Source organism: Mustela putorius, unplaced genomic scaffold (genome assembly GCF_011764305.1).
Source record: "Mustela putorius furo isolate JIRA1106 unplaced genomic scaffold, ASM1176430v1.1 tig00003972_pilon_pilon_pilon, whole genome shotgun sequence".
Taxonomy (NCBI): Eukaryota; Metazoa; Chordata; class Mammalia; order Carnivora; family Mustelidae; genus Mustela; species Mustela putorius.
Window position 1 is genome coordinate 18,922,048 of NW_025422115.1, and position 23,297 is coordinate 18,945,344.

The following is a 23,297-nucleotide window of genomic DNA, read 5'->3' on the forward strand; positions in this document are numbered from 1 at the left end:
ACATTGCTAAATTCGGCCAGGTTGCTTTCCCTTTGGAAAGGGAAGCTGCTGAGTGCAGCTGGAGGGACTACACTCAACCTCATCCATGGGCCCCTTGACAGATTTCTCTTTCAGGATTAGGTGGGGTCCCACTGCTGCTCGGCAATCCTTTTAAAAAATAACTGTGTTATTTAACTTACTAAAAAAAGCAATACAAACACATTGTTGAATGTTTTAAAAATAAATGTAAGTGAAAAAGAAAAATCACCCTTAATTCCACTTCCACCACTCAGAAACAGCGACTGTTAACTAGTATATATTCTTACAGTTTTACATCTGTCTATACATATTATATATTCTTAAAAAAAAAATCAGATTGCTGAGCCACCGGGGTGGTTCAGTCAGTTAAGCTTCCAACTCTTTTTTTTTTCTTTTTTTTTTTTTAACAGAGACACAGTGAGAGAGGGAACACAAGCAGGGGGAGTGGGAGAGGAAGAAGCAATGTGGGACTCCATCCCAGAACCTTGGGATCATGACCTGAGCCAAAGGCAGATGCTTAACCGACTGAGCCACGCAGGCACCCAAGCATCCAACTCTTGATCTCAGTTCAGGTCTTGATCTCAGAGTTGTGAGTTCAAGCCCAGTGTTGGGCTTTGCCCTGGGCATGGAGTCTACTTAAAAATAAGTAAATAAATAAAATGAGAAATAACAAATCAGACTGCCATGTTCATACTAGTGTTTTTCAATTAATATGTCCTAGATATTTTTTCATGTCCTCAAATTTACTTGTTCTATTTTCCAATACCACTTCAAATGGTTCCGTAACATTTTATTATATGAAACTGTTTCATCAAGTTGGGGCATAAATAAGAGAAATATTTCATAAATATTCATATTAACTATTCAAGTCCATCTGAAGTAATAAGAAATACAGTATCTCTCTCTCTGGTTTGTCCTTCTCCTGGAATTGTCAAAGCATACAAGGACTTCCTCAAAAGGGCTGGTTTATCCAAGCTAGGTGACAGATGAGAGCACAGGTCTGTTGTCACATTATATATAGCCCCGTGGAACCCGGGCCTGGACAATCTCATCATCCTTGCCTACCACAGCAGTGACGTGATTTCCTCAATGGTCCAGACTTACAAGGGATCTCTAAGGTAGTTCTCCAGTGGAGAAAAACCTCGACTTTCCAAAGTGCCTAAAACGGGAGAAGCTTCCAGTCCCAGATACACACCAGCCAGAACCCTGACAGCTTAGGGCCTGGCACTGAGCTTAGATGGTCTGTCAAGCCTCCCACCCCCAGTGGACCTCACTCAGAACCATCTCAATCCATCAGGGGCGGGGGATAACCATGTTAGGATAACCTTTCCTTTTGAACGCTCTTTGCCGCCATGTGGATTTGCCCACTTCCTTCTTGGCAACCATTCTTGAGAAGTTTAATGAGTTCTCTCAAATTCCTTCTCTGCGCCTCAACTTCTCCCTGGCCTGTCATGCATTCTTCTACTTACCTCTCATATCAGAAACTATCCTTCCTTCTCCTCCGGACTAACCTCATGTCTTCAGTAAGCTGTTGGGGCTGCTTCCTTCCATCCTAAATCTCCTGTCTTTATTTATTAATTTTTCCTTCTATATCCTGCATCTTCAACCTCTCCCTCCCCAGAAAGACAAATCTCTCAAGTGTAGAAAACTAACAAGCAAGTAAACCCTCCTCCAACTTTAATTTCCTCCAGCTATGACCCAGCTGGCCAAACTTCTGAGAAAAACAACCTACTCTCATTGTCTTGACTCCTCAACCCATACAATATGGTACCATGGACATCATTTGCTGAGACCACTTTCTCAGAAGTCACTGTCATCAGGGTCACCCTGTGTCTCAAGTTGCCAGAAATAATCCTGGTTTGCCCTTGCTGTCCCGGCATCTTCTTAAGCGTGCCGGTTTAAACCTTCTATTATGTGGTCGGCTTACTGCTCACCAGCCACAACCGACACAACCCACATCTTCATCACAGCCATTGCCCCCCGAACTCCAAGCAACACCGACCTCTGTTGACTGTGCCCTTCTTGAAATGTCTTCCTCTGGCTTACTTGACACCCCCCCCCGCCCCCGGCTAGTTTTCCCCTCTCCCTTCTGTGTGCCCTCTTTCATCCATATCCACCATATTCACTTTCCCTCCAGATGCTGGAGTTTTGTAAGGTTCTGTTTCTTTCACTAAGCATCTAATCTTCTGAATTTCACCCACATCCACAGTCTCAGCTCATCATCTCCGCCTTCGCCCCTGATTCAGTGCAAATCTAAAGACTTCTGGGAATCATGGTGGCTTAAATGCAGGTTTACAAAACTACCCTGCCCCAACTTGACAGAAACGAACAAAAAGAAACAAAAATGAGAGAAAAGGCTGCACCAGGGCTGAAAGCATGGCATGATTTCCCTCAGAAACAAAAGAAGATTTAAATAGAGACAGACCTTCCTCTTGGAAGGAAGGACATGGTGATATAAAGATATCTATTCCCTCTGGGTTCACTTGTAAATCCAGTACAATCCTAATCAAAATACCAACATGATTTCTAACACAATCAAATAATTATATAGTTAATCGTGCAAGAAAGAGCTAGGAGAATTCTAAAAGAGAAGAGCAGTAGAGGAAAAAGTTTCTTATATCTTTTTTCTTTTAAGATAATAGTACGTTACAGTAATTGGGGGGGGTTGTGGTATAGGAACAGGAATAGGAAGCAAAATCATGGAATAGATACAAACTCTAGAATATCTATGTCGGTATATAGAGAAATGTACTGTATGAGAAAAGGGGCATTGTTAATTAATAGGGGGAGATGGATTATATATGTATATGAAGTGTATCTGATAAGAAAATGTAAATGAGTATTTTTTGAGTTGGGGAAGAGCTCTTGAAGTGTGCTATCTAGGTCAGAGATCATAAAAGGAAAGGTTGACATGCTTCACTATATAAGAAATGAAAATTTCTGGGTGGTGCAGTTGGTTAAGCAGCTGACTCTTGATTTTGGCTCAGGTCATGATCTCAGGGTTGTGAGAGTGAGCCCCCCACGTCACCCCCCCATTGGGCTCCAAACTCAGTGGGGAGTCTGAGGATTCTCTCTCTCCCTCTCTCTCTCTGCCCCTCCTACCCCCCAATACACTCCCTTGCACTCTCTCTCTTAAGTAAGTAAATACATCTTTTAAAAAAAAGAGAAAATTTCTGGCATGGCAAACATTCCATACAAATGCAGGGATGAGTAGCAATAAATGATAGAAAAGGGAATGCTCTTCCCCATATAGGAAGTGCTCCTTCAACTCCATAAGACAAAGATCAAAACTGAATTGAAATGGGAAAAGGGGATAAAAAGAGTTTGGGAATCATTCCTTGCTTCATCAGCCGCCTTGCATAAAGGCAGGGAGGGAGTTGTGAGCTAGAAGAACAATGTAACACCAGTGTTATCAGACCCTCCCAGTCTGGGACTATAAATAAAGTTCCATTAACGTACATCACCCAAAGTTCCTGCTGTTTCTCTTCTGGCTCCTACAAGACCTCTGCCCTCTTCCTCCTCTGCCACAAGTATTTCTGGGTGTTCCAAAAAGGGAGCCCACATATGCTGAAGCATCACCCCGTCAGCCACAATCCCCATATGGCTTCTCGGAAGTTCTTCTCTCCCAGTTCAGTGCCTGCTGCCAGCAAAGCCACTCTACCAGTGACCCACGTGGGACTACAGCTCTGAAGAGGTGCCCCTTTTCCAATGTTCCCAAAGCCTCCCTTCCCTGGAACCAGAGGGCACTGGGCCCCAGGTAGGGGTGAGTAGCCCAGTTTTCTCCTTTGCTCAGTGTCTGGCCTCCCTGCTAACATCAAGGGGATTGACCCAACTCAAGAGGAAGACAGAGGGGACAGAGAAGGAGGACAAAAAGGGACTGCTTTGTTTCCTAATGGCCACAAACCTGTTGGCTTAAAGCAATACACCTTGTTCTCTCACAGCTCTGGAGGCCAGAAGTCCTGGAATCAAAGTGTTGGCAGGGCTGTCCCCCCTCCAGAGGCTCTCAGGGAGGCTCTTTCCCTTGCGTCTTCCAGCTTCTAGAGCTAAGTTCTTTGTGTTCCTTGGCTCATGGACCCTTCATCCATCTTCAAAGCCAGCAGCATAGCATCATGCTTCAGTGGTCACATCGCCCTCTCATTCTGTGTCAAATCTCCCTCTGCTTTCCTCCTATAAGGACACTAATGATTGCTTTCAGGACCTCCCCAGCAACAAGAAAATAATCTTCCCATTTTCAAGATCAGCACTCACATCTGTGAAGTCTCTTTTGTCCTATACAGTAACATTCACAGGTTCCAGGATTACAACTTGATTATCTTTGGGTACAACCGTTCAGGTTGCCACTCGGCCAGACGCCTTCTTATCATCCTCCAGCCTGCTCATCTCCTTTCTTCTTAGCTCCCAATCTCCTCCCCCAGCTTAGGAGGCTAGCCCCCACGAATATTTATAGATGCAGATAAATACCAGTACTGGGATGCTGTCTACACCAAGAGTGTTCAGAGACCCAGCCTGGCAACCCACTGCCCCATGATGGGGGGTCAGGTCACCAGTCTTGGGCATACATGGAAACTGGGTGGCAGGTCAGGGCTACAGAGCTAAGCTTCTGAGAAGGTCAAAGTACCATGTTAACTGGTCCCCAAAAGAGTCACCAACAAAGGGAAGGCTTGGGCCCCAAAGGGGCTGGAGCTGCTCTTCTCTGGCTCTGTGGTGAACCTTGCCTGTGTCCACACTCAGTGCTGATAGTGGCAGCATCTTCATATTTACTACTTTGTCCCTCTGTCATCATCACCATTTCCACTACTTCCCCAAGGTCTCAACTCAAGGCTGGAAAGAGCTGAATACTGGACATAGGTTCAGGCTGGCATCCAACAGTCAACACAGGAAGATAGCTTGCACCCTGACGGGAGGGTCCCCTGAGTAGGGGCAAACATGACACTGAGATGGGCAAACATGACCAACCTTCCAGGAGGCTAGAGCAAGGGAGCATTGGGGGATCATTTCTGCATCCAAGGATTGCCTTTAAAATGTGGTAGGCAGTGTTTTAAATGTACCACCCCACCATAATCATCGACAACTAATGTCACCATAATTACCAGGCAGCTATTAATAAGAGTGTAACCGTCATCCCAGGCAGAAAGCCTAGGAAAGTGCCTGAGGATAGAGTACCAGGGGAAGGAGGGCACTGTTGAGAGGGAAGGATGAAGAAATAATGGTGACCAGGCCAGTAAAAAGCCTATTTGCCTTTATCCTAGCCCAGTGGAAGTCATTAAAGAGTTTTAAGCAGACATGCCCCAATTACATTTTGGAAAACCACTCTGGGTGCATCATGGACAGTGGATTATAAGGCAAGGCTGGAGGGGGGAGGGGCAAGACAGTGGCGGCGGTGGAGACCTAATATCATCCGATCCCAGGAGTTCAGCTAGATAGTTATAAAACCATTTCAAACACCTACAAATTCAATAGGAAATCAAAGAAGAGCAGCAATTCGATGAACAGAAAAGCAACCACTTTATGGAAGGTAGGACAGGTGGAGAAGTGAATCCGAAGCAATGGGAAGCTAGACTATGGGGAAGGGGCCAGCTCCAGCAAGTGGCGGAGCAACAGGGCACAAAATTGAAACTTTTACAAGTCTGCTCCACCGAGGGACCTTGCCCCAGAGGCTAAGCGAGGGGTGGAGCCCTCGCGGGGACAGTGTGGTCTCAGAAACCTCAGGGTCACAGAAAGACCAGGGATGCGTGAGTGCAACACAGCTCCCAGGTATAGGAGCACGGAAGCCGGCTACAGAGATGGAGCAGAGGCGGGGCTCTCAGCTCCGTTACCTTAAACCAGATCTGAGGCAAAGTCCAGCCACTATTCTTCCAACAGGGACCCAACAAGCAGCAGATCTATGGAGACTCAATTTCCTTCAGGTGAGTGCAGGTACAGGAGCTCGTGGTAGGAATCTGCTGGGTTTGGAGACTCCAAATGGGGCCCTGCGCCAGAGAGAGAAATGTTCAGTCACAGGCCGGATGAGAATGTTGCTGGATACCAGGGAGATGGGAGGGATTGACTGCTTTTCTCCAAGGCGCACTGAGGAGCAGAGCCCCAAGATCTTGCCTCCTCCAGGCCGAGATTAGGAAAGCGCCATTTTCATTCCCATTCTCCAGAGCTCTACAGCGTTCAGGGAACAAAAGCTCCCGAGCCAGTGCCAACACAAGGAGATTACTTAGCCTGGCCCCTGGCAAGGGCGGCACAATTCTGCCCTGGGCAAAAACGTTTGTGAATCACTGCAACAGGCCACTATGCCAGAAGGTCAGCAAGAACATCCAGCCAAAACTAAGTTCATCTATCAACGAGAACTGCAAAACTTCAGAGCTACGGAATACCAAGAATTCATGGCTTTTCCCCCCATGATTCTTTATAGTCTCTCAGAGTTAATTTTTAAAAATTTTTTTCTTATTCTATTTTTTATTATTTTCCCTCTTACCTCTTTTATCCTTTTTAAATCTATTTTATCTTATTACTACCTTTTTTTTTTTTTAAGATTTTATTTATTTATTTGACAGAGATCACAGGTAGGGAGAGAGGGGCAGGCAGTGAGAGAGAGGCGGAAGCAGGCTCCCTGTGGAGCAGAGAGATTGATGTGGGACTCAATCCCAGGACCTTGAGATCATGACCTTAGCCAAAAGCAGAGGCTTAACCCACTGAGCCACCCAGGTGCCCCCTTATCACTACCTTTTAAAAAAATCTTTTAAAATTTTCATTGTTATAGTCATATTCTGTCCCTTCATTGTATTTAACCTTATTTTTTGTATACATATAGGTTTTTCTTTCTTTAAAATTTTAGGATACAGTTTCTTCTAACAGATCAAAATATACCCTAAATCTAGTGCATGGCTTTGTTCTAGTCTCCAGCCTGATAAAATTCTCTCATCTTTTTTTTTTTTCTTTTTTCAACCAACTTCCTATTTTATCAACTTCTTTTTTAGAACCTTTTTTAATTTTCATCTTTACAGTCATATGCTGTCCTTTCATTGTGTTTACCCTTATTTGTCTATATATCTAAGTTTTTCTTTCTTTAAAATTTTGGGAGGCAGTTTCTTCTAACAGACCAAATATACCCAAAATCAATCAAGTTTGTGGCTCTGCTCTATTTACCAGTCTAATATATATATATATATATATATATATATATACAATTATATATATATATATATATATATATATATATATATATGGTTTTTTCCCCTCCTTTCTTTTTTCCCACCCCCAGTTTTGGGTCTCTTCCGATTTGGTTAGTTTGGTTTTCTGGGGTTGTTGCTACCCTTTTTGTGTTTTGTTCACTCATTCATCTATTCTTCTCTGAATAAAGTGACAAGGCAGAAAAACTCACCTCAAAAAAAGAACAAGAGGCAGTATGGATGTCTAGGGGCCTAATCAATATGGACATTAGTTAGATGTCAGAACTAGAGTTCAGGATGATGACTATCAAGGTGCTATGCTAGCTGGGCTCAAAAAAAGCATGGAAGATACTAGAGAATCTCTTTTTCTGGAGAAATAAAATCATTTTCTGGAGAAATAAATGAACCAAAATATAAACAAGTTGAAATCAAAAAAGTTATTAATAGGTGTAATAAAAAATGGAGCCTCTTACTGCCAGGATAAACAAGGCAGTAGAGAAATTAGTGATAGAAGACCAAATGATGGAGAATAAAGAAGCTGAGAAAAAGAGAGATAAACAACTACTGGACCACAAGGAGAGAATTCAAGAGATAAGTGATCCCATAAGATGAAACAATATTAGAATAATTAGAATCCTAGAAGAAGAAGTAAGAGACAGGGGTGCAGAAGGTATATTAGAGCAAATTATAGCAGAGTTTTCCTGATTTGTCAAAGGGAACAAGCATAATAATCTAGAAGGCACAGAGAAACCCCCTCAAAAATCAATAAAAATAGGTCAACACCCTGTCATCTAATAGTAAAACTTACAAGTTTTTCTCAAAGAGAAATCCTGAAACCAGCTCAAGACAAGAGGTCTGTAACACACAATGGTAGAAATATTAGCTGACCTAGCCACAGAGAGCTGGCAGGCCAGAAAGGACTGGCATGATATATTCAGAGCACTAAATGAGAAAATATGCAGTCAAGAATACTTGCTAGGCTGTCATTGAAAATAGATGGAGAGATAAAAAGCTTCCAGGACAAACAAAAACTAAAAGAATTTGCAAACACCAAACCAGCCCTACAGGAAATATTGAAAGGGGTCCTCTAAGCAAAGAGAGAGCCTAAAAGTAACAGACCAGAAAGGAACAGAGACAATATACAATAACAGGCACCTTACAAGCAATACAATGTCACTAAATTCATCTCTTTCAATAGTTACTCTAAATGTAAATGGGCTAAATTGCCCCATTCAAAAGACACGGTATCAGAATGGATAATAAAACAAGACCCATCAATGTGCTGTCTGCAAGAAACTCGTTTTAGACCCAAAGACACCTCCAGATTTAAAGTGAGGGGGTGGAAAACAATTTACCATGCTAATGGACATCAAAAGAAAACTGGGGTGGCAATCCTTATATCAGATAAATTAGATTTTAAGCCAAAGACTATAATAAGAGATGAGGAAGGACAATATATCATACTTAAAGAAGATCGAACAATTTTAAATATTTTAAATAGCTATGCCCCTAACATGGGGGCAACCAATTACATAAACCAATTAATAACAAAATCAAAGAAACACATCAACAATAATACAATGATAGTAGGGGACTTTAACACCCACCTCACTGAAATTGGACAGATAATCTAAGCAAAAGATCAACAAAGAAATAAAGGCTTTAAATTCATGGAAACAAATGACAATGAAAACATAACTGTTCAAAATCTTTGGAATACAGCAAAGGTGGTCCTGAGAAGAAAGTATATAGCAGTACAAGCCTTTCTGAAGAAACAAGAAAGGTCTCAAGTACACAGCCTAACCCTACACCTAAAGGAGCTGGAGAAAGAACAGCAAAGAAAGCCTAAACCCAGCAGGAGAAGAGAAATATTAAAGATCAGAGCAGAAATCAATGAAATAGAAACAAACAACAACAACAAAAAAGAACAAATCAAAGAAACTAGGAGCTAGGTCTTTGAAAGAATTAATAAGATTGATAAACCTCTGGCCAGACTTATCCAAAAGAAAAGAGAAAGGACCCAAACTAGTAAAATCATGAATGAAAGAGGAGAGATCACAACTAACACCAAAGAAATACAATTTAAAAAAAACATATCATGAGCAACTATACAAAAGTAAATTTGACAATCTGGAAGAAATGGATGCATTCCTAGAGACATATAAACGACCAAAACTGAACCAGGAAAAGATAGAAAACCTAAACAAACCCATAACTAGTAAGGAGATTGAAGCAGTAATCAAAAATCTCCCAACAAACAAGAGCCCAGGACCAGACAGCTTCCCAGGGGAATTCTACCAAACATTTAAAGAAGGATTAATATCTATTCTCCTGAAATCGTTCCAAAAAATAGAAATGGAAGGAAAACTTCCAAACTCATTTTATGAAGCCAGCATTATCTTGATCCCCAAAACAAAGATCCCATCAAAAAGGAGAATTACAGACCAATATCCTTAATGAATATGGATGCAAAAATTCTCACCAAAATACTAGCCAATAGGATCCAACAGTACATTAAAAGGATTATTCACCACAACCAAGTGGGATTTATTCCTGGGCCACAAGGTTCGTTCAACAAATCAATCAATGTGATACAATACATTAATAAAAGAAAGAATAAGAACCACATAATACTCTCAATAGATGCAGAAAAAGCACGTGACAAAGTACAGCATCCTTTCTTGATCAAAACTCATCACAGTGTAGGGATAGAGGGTACATACCTCAATATTATAAAAGCCACCTATGAAAAACCCACAGAGAATATCATTCTCAATGGGGAAAAACTGAGAGCTTTCCCCCTAAGGTCAGGAACATAGCAGGGCTGTCCATTATCACCACTGCTATTCAACATAGTGCTAGAAGTCCTAGCCTCAGCAATCAGATGACAAAAAGAAATAAATGCACCTGAATTGGCAAAGAAGAAGTCAAAGTCTCACTCTTTGCACATGATATGATACTTTATTTGGAAAACCCAAAAGACTCCACTCTAAAATAGCTAGAACTCATACAGGAACTCAGTATAAGTGTCAGGATATAAAATCAATGCATAGAAATCAGTTGCATTTCTATAAACCAACAGCAAGACAGAAGAAAGAGAAATTAAGGAGCCAATTCCAATTATAATTGCACCCAAAACCATAAGATACCTAGGAATAAAACTAACCAAAGAGGCAAAGAATCTGTACTCAGGAAACTATAATGTTGTCATGAAAAAACTGAGGAAGACACAAAGAAATGGAAATATGTTCCATGCTCATGGATTGGAAAACAAATATTGTGAAAATGTTTATGCTATCTAAAGTAATCTACACATTTAATGCAATTCCTATCAAAATACCATCAATTTTTTTAAAGAAATGGAACAAACAACCCTAAAATTTATATGGAACCAGAAAAGACCCCAAATAGCCAAAGGAATATTGGAAAAGAAAACCAAAGTTGGTGGCATCACAATTCTAGACTTCAAGCTCTATTACAAAGCTGTAATCATCAAGACAATATGGTACTGGCACAAAAACAGACACATAGATCAATGGAACAGAATAGAGAGCCCAAAAATGGACACTCAACTCTGTGGTCAACTAATCTTTGACAAAGCAGGTAAGAGTGTACAATGGAAAAAAGTCAGTCTCTTCAACAAATGGTGTTGGGAAAATCGGACAGCCGCACGCAGAAGAATAAAACTGACGTTTCCTTACACCACACACAAAAATAGACTCAAAATGGATGGAAGACCTCAATGTGAGACAGGAATCCACCAAAGTCCTTGAGAAGAACACAGGCAGCAACCTTCGACCTCAGCTACAGCAACTTCTTCCTAGAAACATCACCAAAGGCAAGGGAAGCAAGGGAAAAAATGAAATATTGAGACTTCATCAAGATCAAAAGCTTTTGCACAGCAAAGGAAACAGTCAACAAAACCAAAAGACAACCAACAGAATGGGAGAAGATATTTGCAAATGACATACGAGATAAAGGGCTAGTATCCAAAATCTATAAAGGACTTATCAAACTCCACACCCAAAGAACAAATAATCCAATCAAAAATGGGCAGAGGACATGAACAGACATTTCTGCAAAGAAGACATCCAAATGGTCAGCAGACACATGAAAAAGTGCTCTACATCACTTGGCATCAGGGAAATACATATCAAACCCACAATGAGCTATACCACCTCACACCAGTCAGAATGGCTAAAATTAAGAAGTCAGGACATGACAGATGTTGGCAAGGATGCGGGGAAAGGAGAACCCTCTTACACTGTTGGTGGGAATACAAGCTGGTGCAGCCACTCTGGAAAACAACATGAAGGTTCCTCAAAAAGTTGAAAATAGAGCTACCCTATGGCCCAGAAATCAGCTACGGGGTATTTACCCTAAAGATACAAATGTAGTGATCGAAGGGGCACATGCACCTGAATGTTTATAGCAGCAATGTGCACAATAGTCAAACTATGGAAAGAACTAGATCCCAGATGTCCATCGACAGATGAATGGATCAAGAAGAGGTGGTATGTATATATATATATACAATGGAATAGTTTGCAGCCATCAAGAGAAAGGAAATCTTGCCACTTGCTGTGACAGGCGTAGAACTGGAGGGTATTAAGCTGAGTAAATGAGTCAATCAGAGAAAGACAGTTATCATGTGATCTCTCTGACAGGAAGAATTTGAGAGGCATGGCAGGGAGTCGTGGGGGGAAGGGAGGGGGAAAAATGAAACAAGATGGGATTGGGAGGGAGACAAACCATAAGAGACTCTTGATCTTGGGAAGCAAGCTGAGGGTTATTGGGGAGTGGCGGGGAGGGATAGTGTGGTTGGGTATGGACTTTGGGGAGGGTATGTGCTATGGTGAGTGCTGTGAATTGTGTAAGACTGAAGATTCCCAGACCTGTACCCCTGAAGCAAATAATACATTATATGTTGAAAAAATAAAAAATAAAAAATAATGCAAGGCTGGTAGGGAGGCCAGTCAAGAAGACTGATGCCATAACCTGGGCAAGAAATAACCTGGAGTTATGTCAGTGGACACAGTAAGGAGTAGATATATTTGAGAGAGATTTATGGAGGAGAAATAACAGGACTTAGGGATTAATTGGATATGGGGGCTGGTGGCAGGGCTGGTGGTAGAAGAAGGAGTCAGGAATGATGCCCATGTTTCTGGCTTCAGCCACTGGAAGGTTAGTGGTGACATTCATTGAGTGGGAGAAAGGAGTCTTTGGAGAAGAGTGTGTGGAGTTCGTGAGGTGCTTGTGAGCTATCCAAGAGGCCTTTGAACAAACAGGTCTGGGGCCCAGGGGAGAGGTCTGGGCTGAGGACATGGATGGAAACCAAACCCAAGGGCTTCGGTGAGTGTCTGAGCAGAGAGATCGCATGAGAATAGAAAGCACTTGTAATAGAGTCAGGAATGACACCAAGAGGTGAGGTGTGGGCAAAGAAGGGAAACTGAGGACTGCCAGAGACGTAAAGGAAATCAGGAGAGTATGTGTTCCTGGCCAAGGGAAGAGGATGCTTCCAGAATGGGGAAGTGGTCAGCTGCCTTACATGATGCTCAGATGACAAGAAAGGGAAGGGGGGAAAGGTGGATCTGGGTAAGGGACTGAAGACACAGGGGTAACAGAGCCTGATCACTGCACGCTAAGGCATGAGGGCAAGGGAAGCCCTCCCTCTCAAGAAAATTAGATGTGGGGGGAGGGAGAGAAGAAGAGAGTGGGATTCAAAGAGGACCTTTTGGGATCGAAGGGATCTGATCAGGCTTAAATGCTGATGGGAAGGATCCTGTAGGAAGAGGTCAAATGCTTGGGAGAGTGGTCACTGTTGCTACGGCATGAGGACAAGGCAGATAGGGAAACACAGTGGGATCCCCAGGCAGCACGGAGGCACATTAAAGACCATGAACTTGAGGAAGCGCCAATCAGGGCAACCGTGTGATTTTCTCTGGCTGCCTTCGCAAGGCTGCTGTAGGCTGTACATGGTAGGTCCCAGCCAATTGTGTACAAGGACCTCCTTTTCACTGAAGAAGTCTCTGGCTTTGAAACTTCAGAATACATCAGACATGATGGCAGGTTGTGATTGAGAAAGCCGTCAATGGTGAGCGAGGGTAAGATACTGAGTCAGACGTACCTGCCTGCAGACCCAGGCTCTTCCTCCGCCTTTTGGAGCTTCCGAAAGTTAGTGAGCCTCATTAGCCTCAGTTTAATCATCTGTAAAATGGAGATAAGACCACTTACCTGACCAGGACTCTAGCAAGGATTACACGAGCAGATCAGTGCTAAGCACTGGGCAGGGCACCTGGGACAAAACTAGCTCTCCATAAATTCAGTCGTCACGGTCATGGATTGTTTTACTTGAAAACAAATCGGTGTTTTATTCGTCACACTAGCACCCACACACGGGGGGGGGGAGCGCCTGATCGTGTGTGAGGAAGGTGTGTTCCTTCTTCAGTCAGCGGGCTGTGCTTGGGGCGCTGGGGGGGGCTCCAAAACCACTGGCCATAGCTCGGAGTCTCACAGGGATTCTCAGTCCATCCACACCCGCTCCTGACTCCTTCCGTGATCCGGCCTCTCCCCGAGGCGCCATTATCAAGGAAAGCGAGGCCCGGAAGCTTACCCACGGACACACAGGAACCCCTGGCAGGGATGCTGGGAACCGGCCTCCCTCAGCCCCTCTCGCTCTCCTCCTGTGGCAGCTTCAGCCTGTTGGCGTTTCCACAAGTGCCTGGGCCTGGCTGGGCCCATGTGTTTGCTGTGTTGCTGCTGTCACCGCCAACTGCTCTGTCAACCGTGGGAGTGTGGGCCTGGGCTCCAGGAGCTGTTGTCCCAACTCTGATTGTGGTTCCAGGCTTAGTCACATTTCTGTCCCAGGCTCTCTCATAGTCCCTGTCTCAGCCTCTGTCACAGCCCCTGTCATAGCCCCTGTCACTGACTCTATCACAGCCTCTGTCACAGGCCCTGTCACAGCAACTATCGCAGCCCCTGTTACAGCCTCTATCACAGCCCATCATAATCTCTGTCACAGTCTCTGTTGCAGACTCTGTCACAGCCTCTATCACAGACCCTATTATAGTCTTTGTCACAGTCCCTATCATAGACTCTGTCATAGCCCCTTTCATAGTCTCTGTCACAGTGTCTGTCACAGCCCCTGTCATAGTCTCTATCACCGTCTCCCTGACACAGTCTCCGCTCTGGACCCTGCAGTGTGGCCTGTGGGGCACAGCTCTCATTACCCAGTGGAACTGTCTTTCTCTGGAAGGCGTCCAGCGAAAGGCTCATGTAATAGCAGGTTATCCTGATGTGCAGGGCTCGTGGGAGGGAGGCTGGGCCATGGGGCCTGCACAAAAGATGTGCTTTGCAGGGAGCTGGAGAGCAGAGCTCCCGGACTAGCTGCCAGCCAGGGCTGTGGCTCCCGCTATGGGCCCACAGGCATCGGGTCCAAGCCCTTCCCTCTGGCAGGGGACGAAATGGTTTTGTGTCACTGCTTTAATCTCCTCGACCCCACTGTGAGCTTCCAAGAGTAGGGACTGTGTCATTCTTTTCTTGTCCACTTACTGCAGAACTGAGTATAGATAGGCCTGGGCTCCCAGGGTTGGTTGTTTGTTGTTTGGTTGTTCCCAAAGTCCTAGCTCATCAGGTCTACTCACATCCGATTGCCACCAGAACCAACCTACCTTTGGGTCCTGGTGCTCACCGCCAACCGCCAGGGCTGCCATCCTCCAGACTGCTGAGCCATCCCAGGGATGGACTCCCCTTTCCCTCTTCAGCTCACACTGTGCCCTTCACCTGGCAAGGCCCACCTCTCTGCTTCCACTTTCCCAAATCACACATGCCTTCTGCAAAAGCCAGTTCAAGCGGGACCATCTCTCCCCGTTCCCCTCCTCCATGTCCTTCCTCCTCCTCCCTCTGTTCTCCAGCCACTTGGCCACATCACATGACCCTTGTCCCTGGCTTCTTTACAAGAGTCTCTGTCTCTGTCTCAATTCTTGTCACAGGCGGTGGTGGCTGAAGATTAGGGGTTGGATCTTTCATGTGATATAGTAGGTCCTCCACAAGCCAGCTAGATCAATAAACGGGTGAATGGTTGAACAAAACCAGGAATTATGTGAAATTGGGTAAGAAGAATGAGTAGAGGAGTGAGGGAGAGGACAGTGGGCATGGCAGGGGGGACCGCAGGAGCAAGGCGTGGCCAAAGTGGGGAGCCCAGCATTAGTGGGGGTTGCAGGCTGAGCCCACTCTCCAAGGCCCCCAGTGCTCCTCACTACCCACCCCCCACCTCACCGCGTTTGCCAGTTCTCTGCCACTTCTTCCTCTTCTCCCTGGCGACCCTGTGTCTTCCTTTCCCTCCCTGACTCCTCCAGCCCAGGCTGTTGAAACCATCCCACGGCCCCTGTCTGAACTCACTTCAGCTCTGATATACAGTGAATTCCAGACTTGGGACAGAGTTGTCTCTGGCACTTAGCTGCTTGGCAGCTAGGCTCAGCCAGCACCTTGGGGGCCTCCCCCCACCCAAGTGCCTCACTCTCCAGCCTGGCTCTGAGTCCAGGTAGCCCAGACGTCCTGGAGCCCTAGCGGGACACAGAGACACTGTCCAGACCTGCTTGGGCTGTCAGCACATCTTTCTTCTTCCTCCCTGGGAGGAGAGGGGCATGATGTCCTGGCCTGTGCCCTGGCCAAGTCCCAAGGGAGCAGCTGGGAGTACAGGATGGGGAGAGTGGAGAGATCAAGGGCTGGCCTGGAAATGAAAGGGCTTTGGGCTCTGCCAGGCTCTGGGCACTCACAGGTTGGGTCCTGCACAGGGGCAGGGACTGGAGAAAGGGACAAAGCCATGGCTCACACTTCCATATCCTAAAGAAACCAGGCAGAGCTGAGAAGAAAGCAGATGGCAAACCCAACAGGAAACCGAGCCTTCTAGTGACTTTCCTTCACTAGAGCCTTAATGTCCTTGGGGGAGGGTGGGCATGTGGGTTCGCAGTAGTTTCTGCAGCCAGACTCTGGGGGTGAGGGTATTGGGAGGAGGGGGGTCAGAAGGACCCAATACCCTCCTTCTATTGGGACAATAGCCTTTCTCATTAGGTCAGCTTAGAGCAACCCCTTAGTGGTGGACCCTTTCCCTAGGCCAATCCTTTGGCAATTCCTCATTTACCCCACAGAGAATGCAGCAGGCCTCACCCTCGCCAGGCTATTCCAGTCACTGCTTCCCCCATGAGAAACACACACACCACTGTATAGAAAACCCAATTCACTTTACACCTCCTCCAGGAAGTCTGCCTTGACCACACTCAGGAGCACCATTACTCTGAGCTTCTGAATCACTTACTCTGATCCTTGATTACAAACCTCTGGAATGGTCTTTGACCACTGAGAACTGCCCATCTAGAACATCTCCCTGTCTTCTCGGCCTCCATCCATTTGTGGCTGTGCTCAGGCGTGGGTACCAAGGCTTGGTCAAGATCAGGTGACTGATCTGTTCTCGCCACACATCTACATGCAATTGGCCTTGTTCTCTACATTCCTTCCCCCTTCCAGTTTCTTCTTCGTCGGGAAGCCCTGAGATAGGAAACCTGAGGGAATGTAGCAGAGTCCAGTATTCCCCTCTTGGGCCTTGTCCCCAGGTCAGGCCTAATTCCAGCCCCTAGAGCAGACCTGCCTCAGAGCAGAACAAAAGGTGTCCTGGGAGGACCATATCTACCCTAAACAGAAAGACGAATTTGCACCGGTGTATGGTGGGGAAACTGACAGTCAGTTTCCTCTGATCCCACTTAGACAAGTGCTCCTCCCAGAGAGAAGAAAGTATGCCGCTGGAGACTCAGCCAGGACTTAGCAGGGGCAGAGAATTTGAAGAAAATCCTGCAGAGCAAGACATCACTTTTGTCCCAACAGCAATTTTTAAGACAAATATATGATCTAAATTGGATTCAAAAGGCCAAGTGTTTCCTCCTTGGGCAAAGGCCTCCATTGGCTATTGCAAGTTTTATTCACTATTCCATTATTCAGTGTTTATTGGGCACCTACTACAAATGAGATGTCATACTCCATGCATTCATTCTCTCAGTCTTCACAATAACTTAGAAGGCAGACATCATTAAACCCATTTTACACATGAGGAAGACTAAGGCACACACAGGCAGTAAAGGACAGAGAAATACTTAATCGTGTTTCCCAGTCCCATGCTCTATTGTTTATAGCGGGGAGCCCCCAGACTTCTGGAATTTGCAGACCAATATTTCAAAAATGATTTTTGGGAACAAACACAGGATCCCATGCCAACTTTTTATTTAGCCAAGGACATAAAAAATACCATCTCCGAGCACTATTTCATAAAAGGGCATTTCAACACAGAAAATGTGGCAAGGATATAATGTTAGAAATAAAGACAGACTTCTAAGAAGGACAGTTGGCAACCTTACCCTAAAATATCCTACATTGTTCTCTCTCTCTCTTGTTGTTAAATTTCAAGCAGAATTGGCCAAAACCTTGGCATTACACAGTGTGGGAGCCACACCCCTACCTCCACCGAGCTGCCTCTTTAAACAAGAACAATGCCCTCAGCCAGCAAGCAAGTAAACTTTCAGAATTTCTCAACCCCTCTGCCCATCCAGGTTCCCACCAAATAAGTTCTGAGACTGACCTATAATAATCAGCTACATCTCCACCCCGCTCCCAGCTGGTCTTCTGAATTTAGTATCTCTTCCAGGGAAGGAAAGCCCATCTTCCCCAGTCCCTTCTCTCTTAGACCCAGATTTTTTCTCGGTTTGCATTCCAGGAACACCCAGGCCCCCTGCAGCCCTGCAGGAAGCACATCTGTTTCCCAGAGACACTCAGTTCCCCACGGAAGCTGAGAGCCATGGGTCTGTCTATGTCAGTCCAGAGGCAGGGCTTTCCCCTTGCCAGAATCTCCAGGTCCAGTCTACCATATTACCGGATGAGCCCGAATAGACCCCAGGCTTTCTAGGCAGCACGGGAAATGAGAAGGCATGAGACCCATGAGAATACAGAATGTGGGAGCTCCATTTTTCACGGTTTCTCTGCTTCAACCAAACCAGACTCAGAACCACCTATCCTCCGTCCTACACCTGTGCCTGCCCTCCACCCCACCTGTGTGAGTCAGCTGGGTAGCCGAGAAGAGCCTGACCTGTGGAGCCCTTGGCTGGAGGTCCAGGCTCCACAGCTTTTTGTACTGTGAGACATTTGGCAAGCACCTCCCTGGGCTTTAGTTTTCTTGCTTGCAGGTGGGAGGAAGAATGTCAGGTAGAGCCACTGAAACCATCAAATGGTCTGCAAAAATTTCACGTGGTTTAATAGATGAAGTATAAACTGTAAGGTGCTAGATATGTGTCTCTCATCAAATCTGACCCCTTCCTCTAGGGAGCCCTCCCTAACTACCCCAAGCTCAGCAAGGTCTCCCTCCTCAAATCTCTCATGGGTTGACGCATGTTTTAGTACACATTTCTTTCCTATCTTGAGTTTTGTCCTCTTTCCTAAGGATGAGTCTAAGATTCCCCACAATAGGGGCTGGGCAAAGGCTCAGTTTCTTCCTCCTCTACCTGCCACAGCTATCTCCAATAGGGTTTTCACACAGGGGAGACAGGAGAGGCCAGTGTCATCACATGCCTACTTTACCTAATTGTCATTTTGCACCCAAGAACAGTCCTATGCGTGGTGCTAACGAAATTGAGGGTAGGTGAGGTGCTAGAGGGAGTGGATTCCAAGGACTCTGGCCCCTGGCCAGCCTACAGCAGCGGTATCCCAGCAAGCAGAACCTCAGTCATATCCTCCGTCTACTTCAAGGATCCCCTTCCGTGGCATTAGCTAACTTCCAGAGTTGCTCATGCATAGTTTACGTTTATTGATCTGCTCTCTGTCTCTCCTAGTTTTGGTGCTGAGGACCCTGAGAGGAGTCAAATCTGTCCTGCCCTCGGGGAGCTCAGTCTTGTTGCGGACACAGACTGCTCTGTGTAATCAGTTCCCAGACTGATGGGAGCTCCTGGGCCATCGGGACTAAAAGGTGGGGCATGGCCAAGATTTGGGCGGCTGGCAAGAGTGCCTAGAAGAGAGGATGCCCTTACCATGGGTCATTGGGAAGCCTGTTGGGGCTGACTTCCTGAAGCTGGTGTAGGGCAAACTAGCTTCTGGCTGTGTCTAGAAGCCCAAAGAAGTGAGTTAAACAGAGGTCTCCTCCGATGGCTGGCACATCAGGGCAGGCGGGGCTCCCAGCCTGTTAAGAACACTCCTTCTCAAGGAGACCCAAGGACATTCAAGGATTAGGCCTCCAAGCATCTGTGCAGTAACTGTCAGCTCAGAGCTGCTCAAAAGTAGAAATGCCAGCTAGCGGTGATGTCATCACCCTAGTCATTCCCTCCCTCCCCATGGGAGGTCCTGTGGTCCAGTGGGTAGAGCAGAAAAGCCCCTGCCAGACTCCCTCCTCCCATCTTGCTTCCAAAATTTCTGCTCTGAATGGGGTGGGGGAGGTGGTCCCAAGTGAGCTCAGAATGAGAGTAAAAAAATCCTCTGAAGGAGGGACCTTTTTGTCCCCCTCCTGTCACACCTTTTGCTGAGGGTCTACTTCCAACCTTCCCTGGTTAACCCTTTCCCTCTAATGCCTCATCCCCATTTTTGAGCTAATCTGGGATGCTGGCTCTGACAAGATCTGAGGAACCCCTGGGCCATCTACGCTGCGGCTGCAGCAGGCCAAGGAGAAGGGGATCTGGCAGTCCCACCTGTGCGGGTGGGAGGTGTCAGGCTGTCCTGGGGTGTGGAGGGGAAGAGAGAGGTATCTCTGGCTGCACTGGTGGGGTTTGTCCATAAACCCGGAGACCATACACAGAGAGAGAGCACACAGCTGGATGGCCTTCTGGCCCCCGGGGTGGGGGTGGGGAGCGGAATCGAAGGGGGAGGGATTGTACAGCTGCTTGGGGGGGCGGGTAGGGGGCCTGGGTGGAGCGCAGCGGGAACTCCTCTAGCGTTTGTCCACATAGGAGTGTCACAATTTGGATGGGAACCCAGATAGCTAGCCCCAGAGTGCCAGGCTGCCCGAACAGCTTGCCTATTGGCTCGTCGCAGCAGCCCCGCTGGTCTCAGGAACCCCCACTTGAACCACCCGCGGAGAGGTGCGCTCGGGGATCCGACCCCGCGTCCGCTGTGGGCGCATTTCCTCGAAGTCTTACCTCGAAGGGCTGGGTCTCACCCGCGCGCCTGGTGCCTCCCGGAGTTTTCCCCACGCCCTCCTTGCCCGGCTGCTGCGAGGCTCCGCAAGGGAAAGACCGCCGGTGTCACAGGAAAACCCCGGGAGCAGCCCAGAGGCAGGGCTTTTCCTGGAAAGCCCCCTCCAGGCGCCTGGCGGAGAGGCCTGGGGCTCCGCATCGGGACTACCTGCCCGCCTCCCCAGAGGCGGGCCGGAGGCTCAGCCGAGAAGCTGAGGAAAGGCGAGCCTAGAGCTCGGAGGAGAGATCGGGAAACCCCGTCCCCCGCCCCTTCCCCCCTCCCAGTCTTGGGTGGAAATTCGCAGCCCAAGCTGGAATCATAGACTTGGGGCGCGCTCCCAGCCTCGGCCAAGGAAAGGTATTTGAGGGTGTAGGATTAAGGACACCTTTCCCCCCAGCCTCTAAGGTCTGGCGAGGGTCCACCCTGCGCTCCCGCGGGGCCGGCTCCCCGCCCCCCACCCCTTGCCTCCCCCCCGCCCCCCGCCCGCTCCGGGCCCCCGGCCCGCGCGCGGCTGCTCCTTTAAGAAGCCCAGGTAGGCAGGCCCGGCTGCGGGAGCCGCTCCTATGGCAACCCGCGAGCTGCGGCGGCTTCATGAATATTCCGGGGCGCGGGAGCCGAGCGCTGCCGGAGGGCGCTCCGGGGGAGGCGGCCGCTGATGTAAGCCTGGCGGGCCGCTGGGCTCCGCTCGGCTGCGGCTGGAGCCCCGGGACTGGCCGGCCGGGCTCGGCCAGAGGAGGCGAGGCGAGCTTGCAAGCGGCTGGCTGCAAAGCCGAGGCGGCGGGACAGACTGACAGCCCTCCTGCCCGCGGGACGCACGCCCGGGAGGCGCGCGGGTCGTGCGCTCTGCGCTCCAGAGCGGTTCTCCGAGCGCCGCGGCCGCAGCGCCGCTTCTACCCGCGCCCATTGTTCCCCGCGGGGGCGGGGCGCCTGGAGCCGGGCCGCGCGCCGCGCCCCCGAACGCGGGAGGGAGAGAGGGAGGGAGCGCGGGGTCCCCGCGCCCAGCCCGGCCGGGGAGGAGGCGCAGCGCGGCGAGCCCGGGGACCCGGAGCGGGACTGGGAGCCTCCCCGCGGCACCCAGCCTGCCCAAGCATGGGCGCCTGAGGCGGCGCGGAGCCGGCGGCGAAGGACGCGTCCCCGCGGGCAGACTGACCGGCTGGCGGACCTGGAGCAGGTCGGCGGCGCCGCACCCGCGCCCCTGCCCCGGCCGGGCCCCGGCCCCCGGCGCCATGGACAAGCTGCCGCCGTCCATGCGCAAGCGGCTCTACAGCCTCCCGCAGCAGGTGGGGGCCAAGGCGTGGATCATGGACGAGGAAGAGGACACCGAGGAGGAGGGGACTGGGGGCCGCCAGGACCCCAGCCGCAGGAGCATCCGGCTGCGGCCGCTGCCCTCGCCCTCACCCTCGGCGGCCGCGGGCGGCACGGAGCCCCGGGGCGCGGCCCTCGGGGCGGCGGACGGCGAGGGGCCGGCCCGCGGCGCGGGCAAGTCCAGCACCAACGGCGACTGCAGGCGCTTCCGCGGGAGCCTGGCCTCACTGGGCAGCCGGGGCGGCGGCGGCGGTGGCGGCGGCGCCGGAGTGGGGGGCGGTAGCAGCCACGGGCACCTGCATGACTCCGCGGAGGAGCGGCGGCTCATCGCCGAGGGCGACGCGTCCCCCGGCGAGGACAGGACGCCCCCGGGCCTGGCGGCCGAGCCAGAGCGCCCCGGCACCTCGGCTCAGCCCGCAGCCTCGCCGCCGCCGCCCCAGCAGCCGCCGCAGCCGGCCTCCGCCTCCTGCGAGCAGCCCTCGGTGGACACCGCTATCAAAGTGGAAGGAGGCGCGGCCGCCGGCGACCAGATCCTCCCAGAGGCCGAGGTGCGCCTGGGCCAGGCCGGCTTCATGCAGCGCCAGTTTGGGGCCATGCTCCAGCCCGGGGTCAACAAATTCTCCCTGAGGATGTTTGGCAGCCAGAAAGCCGTGGAGCGCGAGCAGGAGAGGGTGAAATCGGCCGGATTTTGGATTATCCACCCCTACAGCGACTTCAGGTAAGGAGGCCGACGGGATCCTGTGGGTTCCCTGAGCGGTCGCAGGCATGCTTCCTCCTTCAGCCCTGCCTCTCAGCCGGAGTTAACTTTCCTTCCTCGCGCGCGGGGAGCTCCGAGAGATGTGGGGCGCCTCTAGGCACCAAGACACCCCCAGGCCTCCACCTGCACCGCGCTGGGAACTTTTTCTGTGTTTCAGGCTCCAGTCCTCGCCCTCTTGGGGTCTGGGCCACTTTCGAGGCCAGCTGAAAAGGGGTTCTGAGCCTGGCCTAGCCCTGCAGGCAGCCGCGAGTGGGCTCTGCCACTTTAAGCCACACTTCCCACCTCCCCGCGCTGGGCTGCAGTCAGGGTAGCTATCCTATAGGCAGTTCCAGGCCATTCCGCCTGCTGAGCAGGGCCACGAAGGGAGACAGACCTCTTGGCAGAGGTGCCAGCTCCTTGGGCACTGACCCCAAGTGTTCTCATCTCCTTCTGGGAAGTAGCAGCTGGGGAGGGAGAGCTGGGCCCCCCAGAGGACTGAGGTGCAGGATAAAAGTTCTCCATGCCCACCTTAACCCAGGGTCCAGACCCTCATGGCAAGTGGTGGACCAGGAGCAGGCATTCCTGGCACCTGGCATCGGGACCAGCAGGACAGGATGACCTTGCTCATAGTGGTCAGGGAAGATGCCTGGTGTCCTGACTGATGAGCAGCTGGTCTGTGGCCCCAAGTTCATCCAGTGCCCCATCCTCACCCCGGAGGCCCAAACTCCAGTAGCTACTAGGACTTCCTGGCTCAGTCATGGGTCCCCAGACAAATGGTGTGACTGTCAGGCAGGGAGAGGGGCCCTGCCCCCTCCCCCAGCCCTTGAGTCAGATGCCACTGAGGAACAGGCAACACTCGGGGCCTGTGGGGGTATCTGCAA

The 23,297-nt window shown here is 49.2% G+C and overlaps 1 protein-coding gene across 1 annotated transcript in view; it reads left to right on the forward strand.

The window, feature by feature from the left end:
• Positions 1-20,996: 20,996 nt before the first annotated feature.
• Positions 20,997-23,297, forward strand: part of HCN4 (hyperpolarization activated cyclic nucleotide gated potassium channel 4) — a 47,844-nt gene continuing 45,543 nt past the window's right edge. The window contains exon 1 of the mRNA XM_045070662.1: positions 20,997-22,398. Within this exon, the coding sequence (XP_044926597.1) occupies positions 21,602-22,398 (797 nt within the window). The 5' untranslated portion in view covers positions 20,997-21,601. The remainder of the gene's footprint in view (positions 22,399-23,297) is intronic.